At 47.3% G+C, this 12,684-nt stretch overlaps 1 protein-coding gene across 1 annotated transcript in view; it reads right to left on the bottom strand.

Annotated features, from left to right (window-relative positions):
• CRHR2 (corticotropin releasing hormone receptor 2) overlaps positions 1-8,723 on the bottom strand; it is a 290,812-nt gene extending 282,089 nt beyond the window's left edge. Inside the window, exon 1 of the mRNA XM_032764679.2 lies at positions 8,619-8,723. Coding sequence (XP_032620570.1) covers positions 8,619-8,723 — 105 coding nt within the window. The remainder of the gene's footprint in view (positions 1-8,618) is intronic.
• Positions 8,724-12,684: the final 3,961 nt, after the last annotated feature.

Here is a 12,684-nt window from a genome sequence, read left to right as displayed (position 1 = left end):
CTCGGGATTAAACAAAGACTGGGAATGGCTTGCCAGCTACAAAACCAGTTTCTCCTCCCTTGGTTTTCACCCCTCAACTGCTAGAACAGGGCCTCATCCTCCCTGACTGAACTAACCTCATTATCTCTAGCTTGCTTGCACATATATCTACGTCCCTAGAAATTTCCACTACATGCATCCGACAAAATGGGTATTCACCTATGAAAGCTCATGCTCCAAAACGTCTGTTAGTCTGTAAGGTACCACAGGATTCTTTGCTGCTTTTACAGATCCAGACTAACACGGCTCCTCTCTGATACTCAACCAATCAAGTTTCCCCAACCCCAAAAGTCGCATCATACTCTACCTGTGAGGCTAAAGGAGCCATGATCTTTTCCTTCAAATCATGGGCTGCAGGTCAAATGCCAACAATCTAGTGAAAACAGGTTGTGCTGTTATAACCCACACACCTCCTGGGTGTGGTGTTGTGTCCCATCTAGTGACACCGAGACCCATCTAATGGCACCGAGAGAGTTAAATGAGTCTGCTCTACAGCCTTAGCTAACAGCCAGCTGGTTTTTAGCTCATGCGGTAGAGGCTCATGCACTAAGCTCCAGAGGCCCCAAGTTCGATCCCGCCTGCCGACTTAGGTCTGTCAGCATTACACTGTCATATCGTTCAGGAGCCTCATCCTTCACTCCATGGGGTGGCAGGGTCATGTTCACCACTGGAAAGGGTGCAGGTCCTTCACAACTTCCCTGAACAAGTTACACTACTTTGAGTTATGTTCAGGGCTTGAAGAGCAGACCCTGAACAATAACTAGCAATGCTCACTTCTTTAATTCTTCATAATAATATCCCATGCTTTATTCAAACCAGGCAGAGACTGTAACTTGGTGCTAATGTGAACACCGTGTCCCCATGTGTTAAAGATATTGGACCCGACTCTGTCCCTGACTACAGTGTAAAGAGGCCATAGGAAGGATAGCACAGCCCCCCTTGGGACTGCACTCGGTGGCATAGGGGCAGCATGGGTGGCCCTGTGTCACCCTGATTCACAGCTCCAGCAGAGGGACATGGTGGAGGACTGGAGCCACTCTAAGTTGCTCTATGGACTGGAATTCAGAGAAGCTGCACTCATGCTGTCCATTCTGCAAAGCACAGCACTGGATCTGGGCCATGGGGTATATCGGTTCATTTGCATGCATAGCCCCCATTAAACCAGCATGGGTCTTTGCTCGTCTGTAGCAGCCGGACCGTGGAAGAGCTTTTGAAGTCTGCTATTGCCACTGATGTGTTAATTCAAGCAGCAGGCCTTATGCTTCTCGATCCTGGGATCAATCCCCACAGCCTGTCCAGGGTGCTCTAATTGGTGTCTACATGCGTTGTAACACTGATTAGGAAAGCAGGTTGCTCTGCAAAACGCACTATCAATTCAACTACAGTAACTTCTCACTTAACATTGTAGTTTTGTTCCTGAAAAATGTGTCTTTAAGCAAAACGATGTTAAGTGAATCCAATTTCCCCATAAGAATTAATGTAAATGGGGGGGGGGGTTAGATTCCAGGGAAATTTTTTTCCACAAAAACATATACTGTGTGTGTGTAAACTTATACTGTGTGTGTGTGTCTGTATATATATATATATTCACACACAGTATAAGTTTTAAACAAGCAGTTTAATACTATACACAGCAATGATGATGGTGAAGCTTGGTTAAGGTGGTGAAGTCAGAGGATGGAAGAGGGAGGGATATTTCCCAGGGAATGCCTTACTGCTAAATGATGAACTAGCACTCGGCTGAGCCCTCAAGGGTTAACACATTGTTAATGAAGCCCCACACTCTACAAGGCAGCACGAATGGAGGGAGGGGAGACAGCATGGTAGACAGAGAGATGCACACCCTGTGTGAGGGGGAGAGAAAGAAAGTGATGCACATTGCCCCTTTAAGTACGCTGACCCCAGTCTAAGTACACTGCCTTTTTAAGTAGATCAGGAAGTTGAGACAGCAACTGCTGCCAAGTAAGTTCTCTTTGTCCTGAGCCCTGCCCCACCCTGCTCTGTATGGAGAAGGGGCAAGTGGGGGGCTGGGGCAGGGGGTAGGGAGACACTCTGACATTAGCCCCCCCCTTGCACAAGCAGGAGGCTCCCGGGAGCAGCTCCAAGTCAGAGGGCAGGAGCAGCACATGGCAGTGGGGGAGGGACAGTTGAACTGCCGGCAATTGATAGCCTGCTGGGCGGCAGCTGCACAGGGATCTCAGGGGAGCGGGGAGCTGATAGGGGGGCTGCCGGTCCACCCTGGTTCCAAGCCCCCATCAGGTAGCTACTCTTTCTGCAAGCAGTGCAGGCGGCTGCCAAGCAACGTTATAAGGGAGCACTGTGCAACTTTAAACGAGCATGTTCTCTAATTGATCAGCAATGTAACAACGAAACAACTTTAAGTGAGGAGTTACTGTATTCTTCAGCCACTCCACTTTCCTTTCCATCTGAAAAGACATCCCAGCAAGAAGCAGCCTCCACACAACCCAGTGCAGAAATATACTACTCAGAACACCTCCACCATTCCAAGCACTCATGTAATGATAAGACAAATTACAACACAGCCCCTGGGGGAAGACAGCTGCGTTCCAGCCCTGGCATATTAAACTAGCAGTAGCAGGCCAAGAGTTTAATATTGCAGTGGAAGAACAAATGTCTTTTAAACTCCATCTGCATTGGTCACTATTTACTTTCCCTGCAAACTCAACCAAGAGAGCTGTTAGTAATTCAGTCAGGATTACGTTGAACTTTACAGAGTTTTAATTAGTTTTGTTTTCTTACACCATTTAAATAGCGCTGTTAAAGGAGTACAAATTCAGCATTTTCTTTTTGTTTGGTGAAAACATATAGAATTGTATCCCAAACATTGGTTTTAATTAGATCATTCCAAAATTATGACAGATTCCAAGTGTCCTATACAGGTAGTTCTACATTGGGGCTGCCAGCCTCAAGAATGAGACTTGCGTGAGCAGTTCAGTAACTAACTCTCAAACCTAGAATTCACTCCCAGATCCGGACAATCGTGAGTCTCAGCCCTTCAGGACAAAATGGAAAACTCACTAGCATCCCCAAATCACACATGTCCGAAGTGACATGAATTCTGTCTACGCACACAGAGCAGACAGGACCTCCGTTTGTAAGGTCTGATCCAAATTCCCCCAGACATGCTACTAATTTTACCCAGCTAGGAAGCATGATGTGCTAAGATACCCCTTTTTAATCAACAGAAAGAACGCTGCAAGAAACGTCTATCAACCCCTCCCTGCTTCAGAAACTGAATATATAATCTGCATATATGTAGACACCATCTGATGGCATTAACATGCAATTTTTGCCACCAATGACTGGAAAGAGAAAGTCTCTTACTCACTGGTAGTCACACTGTTAAGTGACCAGTTTCTGTTTATTCACTTATACATACATAGTTTCTTCTTAGTAACAATGGCTAAGGCTAAGTTTATGAAACTCTTCTGGAAAAGCTGTTTATCCAAATCTAGCCTGATTCAAAAATAATACAGATATTTTCAACTCTACCAAGATACAAAAGACTTATCAGTAAATACATTAATTATATTTTTATTGATGGGTTGATAAGGAAATCTAGATAAAAATGCAGAACTTCCAAGGCTAGATTTGTGGCACCTATAAAAAGGCAAAAAGTGCTGTTAATGTCTATGCAATGCTTTGAAGATATAAAGCACTGTATATCAGGAAGTGCTAGAGATATTTGTGTTTTGTTGGACAGCTCCAACTCCTTAGATACAAGAATCAAGTTAGCCTGTAAAGGGCAATCTGCAGAATACGGGATGATCAAATGGGTGTGGGTTATTAGAAAAAGAGGGTAGAAAAAGATGTGTGTAACAGGGCAAGACCCACTTAATTCAGTTTATAGGTACTGAGAGGAAGAATAAGCTTTTGCAAAAATACTTAACTCAATGGAAGAGCTGTCATTTTTTTTTTCATTCCAAAGGAGACAGTTTATTTTCCCAAACAAAAATTCCCTGCTGTGTTTGCAATCCAAACATGGCAGCATCATGCTAGCCCATGACAGCCGAAAGGATATGTCTAGACTGCAACTGAGGCTCGGTCTACACTGAGGGGGGTCGATATAAGATACGCAACTTCAGCTACGCGAATAGAGTAGCTGAAGTCGACGTATCTTATTTCGACTTACCTCCCATCCTCACAGCATGGGATCGATGGCCGTGGCTCCCCCCATCGACTCCTCTACCGCTGCTTGCCCTGGTGGAGTTTTGGAGTCGACGGGAGCGCGTTCGGGGATCGATATATCACATCTAGACGAGATACGATATAGCAGTCCCCAATAAATCGATCACTACCCACCAATCCGGTGGGTTGTCTGGCCGTGCCCTGAGAGTGAGCCTCCCAGCCCAGGTAGAAAGATGCTTGAGCTAGCATGCTACGAGCACCAGCGTGAACATTGAAGCTTCGGCTGGAGCTTGGTCTCTCACACCACTTGAGAGCCCAAGTCAAGCCAGAGCCACAGTGCCCAGTCTGCTATTTTGAGGGTGCTAACTCAAGCCCTGCTAGTGCAAGTCCATCCACCGAGGTTGGTAGTCTCCCCCCTGTCTGCAGCATAGACAGACCATAAGTGACATGCATTAGAAACTGACCAGATTCCAAAGCGAAGCTAACTAGTCTATTTATACCAGCGGAGCTCAGAACAAAAATCAGAAAGTGAACAACTTACCTACAGAGTGAAGAAGTCGTATCTATTATTATATTTCTAAAATGCTTTCAGGTTTCATAAACTAGGGGGCAAAAATGTGATTTTTTTAAGTTGACAATATCCCATTAACTTCTCATTTTTATTGTGAATCATTTTCAGAAATCTAAAATAATCAGATTCATACCAGACTTCTGTACTCATCATTAACACATGAAAGGATGATGATTAAGTTTAGAAATGCCTTAGAATAGTGCAGAATTCACTTTTGGGGCAAAATTCTTCCCTCAGATACCCAGGCACAATGACTCTCTGACAGCAGTAGGAGCTGTAAGTATGGTGGGGGGGTGAGGACAAATCTGGCTCTAAAGGCCTTGGCCCTGCAATGAGATCTAGACAGAATCCTGCTCCTGAACAGAGCTCCACTGATATCAATGGAGTTCCTCATGGGCATAAAGATTCACACAGGGGGATCAATTTGCAGGAATGGAGCCTAAGAATTTAGAGGGTTTATCAATTATTTTTTCTCTCCAAGTGGTTGTCAATTTTTGGCAGACGCCTCACAAGGACAAAAGCTAAAGGTTATTTCCCCTCTGGCTAAGTGTACCCATGGCTTTCATTCATTCACTGAAACATTTCAAAGCAAAACTACTGATTGATTTATGCAAACAATTTTACCCCGCTTAAAACTGTTTTCTGTGAATGCCCTGTAATTGCTATGCTATGGCTACAAAGGAAAACCCTGCCAAAATATTATAGCAATGCTGGTTAAGTAGTTGCCAGTTATAAAACACTCATTTTACATTAATTCAAACCTAGCCTGAAATTTGGCACTCAGTCTAAGAATGGTTTTAAACTACCATCACTTACCAGATATTGTTCAAATTGCCATGGCTGTTTTTCAGTTCCAGGAGGGCAGATCAATTAGAAGTTTAACGGACTATCATGTTTTCTCTTCTGATTCAAATATTGCTTTGTTGGGTTGTTTTAAAATGAACACTTTCCCCAAAACCATGTGTGCTCTGCAAAGGCTTTATAGGTCACAAGGACTAAGTCACCATTTTTTATTCTTCTTTTCTTTGCCTTTATGTATATAAAATTTCTAGTACATCATATATAGGAGTTTGCTAGAAAACATAAGTATAGAGATGCATTCCCAGCTCTACCACTGACTTGCTATGCGACCTTGGGTAAATCATTTAACCCGTCTTTTTTAAGTTGTATGCCCAAATCCATATCAGAAGTGGCCTCATTGCAGAAGAGCTGAGAACACACAACTCTTGTGGAAATCTCATTGCTCAGTCCTCTCTCTAAATCAAGCCACTTTTATTTAGGTGTGTAAGGTCCTGGTCTTGCAAACAATTACACATGTACTTAATTCCCCAGATGCAAATAGTCCTTTAACTTTAGCGAGACACCTTAACTGTTTAAAGTTAAGTATATGCTTAAGGGCTTTGCTGGATTGGAGCCCAAGTTTGAAATTGTTGGTCATAACCGCTCTGTGCTACAGTTTCTCCAGCTGTAAAACAGGGATAGCACGTCATACTTTTGTGAAACACTTTGATATCCAGAGATTTAAAAAACGAAAACACCTGTAAGTGCCTTGTATTAATTATTATTTTGGAGAAGCAGCAGCAGCCAGTCCATAGTTAAGGTTGAAGTTAGCTCTCCATTATAAACCCAGTTCTCTGCACACAGAAACGTCTGCTTCCCCCACAAGAAACACACACACACACACACACACACACACAACTTCCCCCCCCCCAAAAGAAACTGATCTTCCTGAAATTGTGCATTCTCCTCCTCATCCTAGGTTACATTTTAAAATTATTTATTTACTTACTTATGGGAAGTTTGGCAAAAGAAAATAAATCCAAAGATAGAGTGTTCTGAAAATTTGGCTATCACTTGCTTTTGGGAACAAACAAACATTTTTTTTTTCTTTTTTGGCTCATCATAGGTGTAAAATGGCTTAATCTAGAAACTTCACATTTGTTTTATTCTGTTAGCCTTGCTGAACAGAAGTGCCTTTTACTCTTTTGGGGGTGGATTGGTGGGACCATTAAAAAAAGGAAACAGCTATTAAGTGTATAAAAAGCAACATTTACAATATAAACTTGTATAGGGTGACCAGACAGCAAGTGTGAAAAATCAGGATGGGGGGTAATAGGAGCCTATATAAGAAAAAGACCCAAAAATCGGGACTGTCCCTATAAAATCTGGACATCTGGTCACCCTAAACTTGTATAACTGTAAACTGACCTGACCTGGCTGGGCTAGAGTTTGGGAGGTGGGAGATGAGAGGCAGAAGTCTGGGAAGGGGTATGGAATGGAAGGCAAAGGTCAGGAGAGATGGCATGAAGCCAGTCTTCCTGGAATCAGAAAGGAGGACATGGAGGCAGAGACTTAGATAATAGGCTTGTACCTTAGCCTATTTGTGTTCCAATATCAATCAATGCTTTTAAATGCACTTTACAAACGTCAGCCATATGATTCCATTCTACAGTTTTCTTCCTATGTGCATAGTGGATTTTCTTCCTGAGAGAGGCTGAATATATAAATGAAAATAGAAGACAAAGCAAGAGGAAACAAACTTATCTTAAAGGAATGTTCAAGGCTGAACTTAGAGAGGTAGGAGCTGGAGTGATCATCTGTTTTTTTTTTTTTCTCACCATGGGGTCGGCAATGCAGAATCATTGGGGGTTTAATCCCCAAACTTTGCTTTGCGGATTACAGTTCACAGTTTAATGCACTTTGAGGTTGGATAAGGAACCTGGCTTGGAAAGTTTAAGTCTGGGATGAGCTATGACAATCCAGTTCCCCCATGGGTCTGGCAAAGCATTTGCAGTATGGGATGCTTATTATTAAGGGGGAGAGGGAATCTCTGTCAATATTGCCCAGGGGAAAACTCTGAGCAAAGGTTCAGAAGGATTTCATAGAATCATAGATTTACTGAATTAGCCTAATGCTATTTCTGATTCCTACTGTGAGAAAGTAACCTGGCACTCCACAACCAGGAATTAGGGAAGCAGAGACTGAATTTCAGTTATCTGGACCAGCTATCACTGAGTTAGCCTGTTAAAGATACTGCAGTGAAATCAGCTTGTTAGGGCACTGTGACTATACTGAACAATGATGGAAGGATTATTTGAGGAGGGAGCTTTTCCGATCACTTATTTCAGGATGTTTACTAGAGAAAGTTACTAGAGGACTGTCTACACCCTGGAGGAGGACGGAGAGCCAAATCCTGAGCTCATTGGTCAGTGGGGGAATTGAGGGGAGAGTGGCTGAGATAAAAGTGTGGCTCTGGGGAGGTGTTCGGGGGCTGAGCTGCAATCCCAGGGGGGTCTGATCACTCAGGGTTTAGGGTTTGTGGGGTGATCTGTGGGTGAGTTTCCTGCGGGGGGGAGGATAAACTGAGGCATAGCAGGGTCTAATTGGGAGACAGCAGGTGAATTGTGATCCCAGCGGGTCCTGCTGCTTAGTGCCATGGCGAAGGCGGCTTTGCACGGGGGAATTGTGCGCTGGATAGATCGGTTATTTAGAGCTGGAAGAGGGTAAATTGCAGTCCCGATGGGTCCTGCTGACTCAGTGCTGTGGCTCTGGGGATGGCTGGGGGGGGCTGTGCTCTGGGGAGGGGGGCTTTGGGGTACCGAGGCTCTGTTTGGGGGCGACGAGGTGACTTGCGGTCCCGGTGGGTTGTGCGCCATGGATCAGAGGTGACTTTGCCGGGGGATGGAGAGGGGCTATTAGGGAGCTAGAAGGGGGTGAAGCGCTTTGCCTGGGCTGGATAACTCCGGAGCTGCGATCCCAGGGGCGCCCCCCTCACCCAACCCGGCGGCTCCGGAGCGGGGCCAGGCGCGTGTCCCTCCCGGGGAAGCGGCTCTGAGCCCCCGCATCACCGGACACTTACCGGCAGGAGCAGGAGCGCGGTGGCCGCGGCTGCTGGGGCGCTGCGCTGCGGTGCCGGGCCCCCCATGGGGCTGCGGGTCCCGGGGCGGTCCCACGGCAGGCGCATCCCCCCGGAGCCAGCCTGAGTGCCCCTGCTGGTGCCCTGGCAGGCAGGGAGCGAGCGGCGGCTGCCGCGGGGGAACTGGCTCCCCGCCTCCTGCTGCAGCGCCGGGGCCTGGACAGCCCCTCCCCGCGGGGCCGCCGGGGACACCCTCCGCCCGGGTGCGGGGAGGGAGTGTCCTGTGCCCAGCGCGGGGGGAGGGACGGGGGATCCCCTGGGGAGGGGGCTATTCTGGGGCCTGGCCTCAGAGCCAGCGCAGCGCCCCCTCCCTGCCCCTCCGGGAGCCAGCGCTGCGCCGCCCCGCTCACAAGGGCAGCAAGGGGCCCGCTGGGGGGTCTGGGGACACCTGGGGCAGGAGACACGAGCTGCTGGGCGCGGTGGGAGGGTTCGTTCCCCAGGCCCCCCTGGGTGAGTCAGTGCTGTGCACAAGGGGTGGCCTAAGCAGGGCTCCCGGGAGTCACAGGCAGCCAGAGAAATGGTAGCCCAGTGGGCCACTTTACCTGTATTGTAGTCAGTGCTTTGTCATTCTGCTGTATTGTGTTTAGTAGCAATGCAAGGAACCTGCAGGCGTTTATCCCCTATGATCTGGCTTTAGCAGATAGGGGGAGGCTTGAGGCCTGTAACCTTTGGCATAGATAAACTTAAGTAAGGCAGGGAACTGAAAGTAGCAGGCCAGAGGGGGACTATTGTCCAGAATACCCATCAGCCACCCACAGAACATAGCTGACACCAGCATCTCTAGGGTTCTGGACAGAATGTCAGACCACAAAGGTGCCAGGACAACAAATTGGCGTGTGTTAACAGGGTAACATCGTACATACACTAACCCATAGAAAACGGATGGTGATGAGAAAGATAATGGCTAACATTCCAGGGTGTAAGACTGACCGTCCAAATGGACTTTCTGTATTATCTCTATCTGCCTTGTTGAGTTTAAGTGTGTGTATAACTTTGCTAAATTATTAATAAATCATGTATTTGTACTCATACAGAGTTCCTATAGTGTGAGTGTTGCACCTGTGCACATCGAGATTCCCAAATTACATGATAATTTTACAGTAATCTAACTAGGCCTGATCTTGGGACAAGAACCTGTTAATCCTCAAGTTACAATTGTATATACTCAGCTTTGGGTCAGGCTATAAAATACATACATGAGAGCAGAGGTTGGCAACCTTTCGGAAGTGCTGTGCTGAGTCTTCGTTTATTCACTCTAATTTAAGGTTTCGCGTGCCAGTAATACATTTTAACATTTTTAGAAGGTCTCTTTCTATAAGTCTATAATATATAACTATTGTATGTAAAGTAAATAAGGTTTTTAAAATGTTTAAGAAGCTTCATTTAAAATTAAATTAAAATGCAGAGCCTCCCGGACAGGGCCGGCTCTAGGTTTTTACTGCCCCAAGCAAAAAAGAATGTTGGCTGCCCGCCATCCTAGCCCTGGGCTCCTCGCCACACCCCCCTGCTGCCCCAGCCCTGGGCTCTTCCCCCCCACCCACACTCCCTGCCGCCCCAGCTCTGGGCTCCCCCCTTCCCCCCCACCATTGCCTCCCACACACGCCTCCTGCCACCCCAGCCCTGGGCTCTCCCCACACACACCTGCACCTTCCTTCCGCCCCAGCCCTGGGTCACTGGTAACTTGCTCCCAGGGCAGGTCATTCAGCAGAAATTTTGGATATGCACAGAACACAGACAGGATTGGTTCCCATATGGTTACAGAACTGCAGTAAAGTGGAACAATGTTCAGCTTGTGTGATTAGAGGATATCTGGATGCTTATTATAAGACTGTCCTACATTAATGAGGAAAAGTGGAGGTGCCTTTATTATTCTTTTGTTCCACTCTTTCTTTCTATGGGGAATTTGCCAATGCAATATCACTGTCTTCCTTTTAAACAAACAAAAAGGCAATGGCTGTTAAAAATAGCAATTCCAGTCCTAATAACCACTGGGAAGCATTTCTTGCTCAATTTTATCCTGCTTTTTCTACAGCAAGTTACAGTGGATCAGTATATTTGATTTGGAAGAATGAAGTAACAGCTGCCCAAATTGACTTGAGCACTCTGCTGTTTTGAGGTGTTTAAATCTGGAAGGCAGGTTCTAGATCTTCTTTCTGAATATTAGCTAAATCTGGAAAGGAAAGAGTCAATTTCTGCTTCCATGGCTCAGAAGGGGAAATCTTCCTATGTGCCTAGTACTGTATCTAAAGCTGTCCAGGTTCTGTAGTACTATCATTTTAACTTCTGGTGGGATCCACGTACCTCCCTTGCTAAGCTTCAGATAGAGAGGTGCCACTGTCCTTTTAGTCCACCCCAATTCCTTCTTTGGGCTGCAAGGTGAGAGTCAGACCAGTATCGCTAAGGTCTGGGGAAATCTTCTGAAGGGGATATCTGGGCCAAACCTACTCCTTGGCATACACTAGGTTATCATATGTCTGATTCATGGACATGTCCGGCTTTTGGGGTTTTAAATAGACATCCGGGAGAATTTGTAAAACTCTCAAAAAGGTTCAGGATTTCTCTCCCATGCAGAGCAAGGCATGGCTGACAGGGCAGCTCGGCCAGATTGGAGAACCGCTTGCATGCGGCCTCCTCAGCCAGAGCCCCCGCGCCCTGCTTCCCTCGTCCCTGCTAGCCTCAGTGACAACCACGCCGGCAGTGTTCTGGGGCGGGGGGCTGAGGTCCGTGGGGACAGAGGCAGCATGTATGCAGCAGCGTGTTGGCACTGCATGGAGCAGACTTACTGGTTTGAGTGGCACGGGTAAGGTGCTGGGGAAGTTGAGAAGGGTGAGGTGGGTTCCTAGGGACGGCAAGTCAAGGGACAGGGAGCAGGGGGGTGGTGGATGTGGAGGTGGTGTAGATTGTCAAGGGGGCAGTAAGGGGCAGAGAGAAGGGAGGGTTAATGCGTGGGTGTCAGCAGGTGTGCAGTCAGGGATCAGGCAGTTGCGAGAGGCAGTTGGAGTCCCAGGGTTGTCGAGGATAAGGTAGGTGTGGTGGTCTAGGGGATATGTTGGGGTCCAGGAGGGGCCAACCTGGGAAAAGAGAAGTAGAAGGCTTAGATAGGGGTGTGAGGTCCAAGGCAGATTAGGGGCAGGGATCCCGGAGGGAGGCAATCAAGGGAGGCAAGGAGTCAGTGTCACTTAGGATAGTGGGCTGGGGGTCTGGGGGCAATAGGACATTGGGATCCCGGGGGGTGGTGATCAGGAAGCAGTGGGGGGTTGGATGGGTTGGGTGTTTCTGTGGGTCGATGGCAGCTGGAGAGGAGTGGATGTGGTGGTGGGTTCTATTCCCTCCTCCTCTTGAGGTGTCCCATTTTTGAGGTGTGTAAATATATGGACCTCTTCCTCAAGTGCAGCTTCTCTATTCACCAGCAGGTGCTGCAGCATGAGTCTCAGCATGCCCTCCCCTCTCTTGTCCTGTTGACAAGCTGCCAAGGGGATGCTTGGATAATGTTTGAGTTCTTCTTCCTGGTTCCAGGGCTGGCTCTATAGGGCAGGGAGTCTAACTCAAGGGACTAACAGTCCCAGGGTTCTCTGTTGGTTCTCAGGCTCCAGGCTGGATCCCTGCTAATATGGGCTGCGCCAGCAAGTGATGCTTTGTCTGGTTGCCTTTGACAGCTTCGCCTCTCCGCCCAGACTGGTGGCCAGACGATCCTGGGGCAGTGTGTAGTGCCTGACAATTCAGTTCGTGCGTGGCGCACTTAGGACCTGTGCATGAGGTTGCCGTGTACCTCTGAAGGTGATCAATCCTCCCTGATCTGGCATTTCCTTCCCCTGGGTCAGCGACACACCCTGGTCTCTCCTTCCGCTGGCTGGAAGAATCAGATTGTCCTCAGACTTCAATGTCGACCCAAGGGAGGCAGTAGTCAGCATTTACCATTGGTAGTGAAGGGTAACCCTTTTCTGCCCTCTGAGTTTGGCAGCAACAATGGCCAGCTGTCAGTATCCAGGGGTGTCCGTATTCAATTACA

This window comes from Chelonoidis abingdonii, chromosome 2, assembly GCF_003597395.2.
Source record: "Chelonoidis abingdonii isolate Lonesome George chromosome 2, CheloAbing_2.0, whole genome shotgun sequence".
Classification (NCBI taxonomy): Eukaryota; Metazoa; Chordata; order Testudines; family Testudinidae; genus Chelonoidis; species Chelonoidis abingdonii.
Note: the sequence above shows the minus strand (reverse complement) of the source record. Positions and strands in the feature narration are given on the sequence as shown.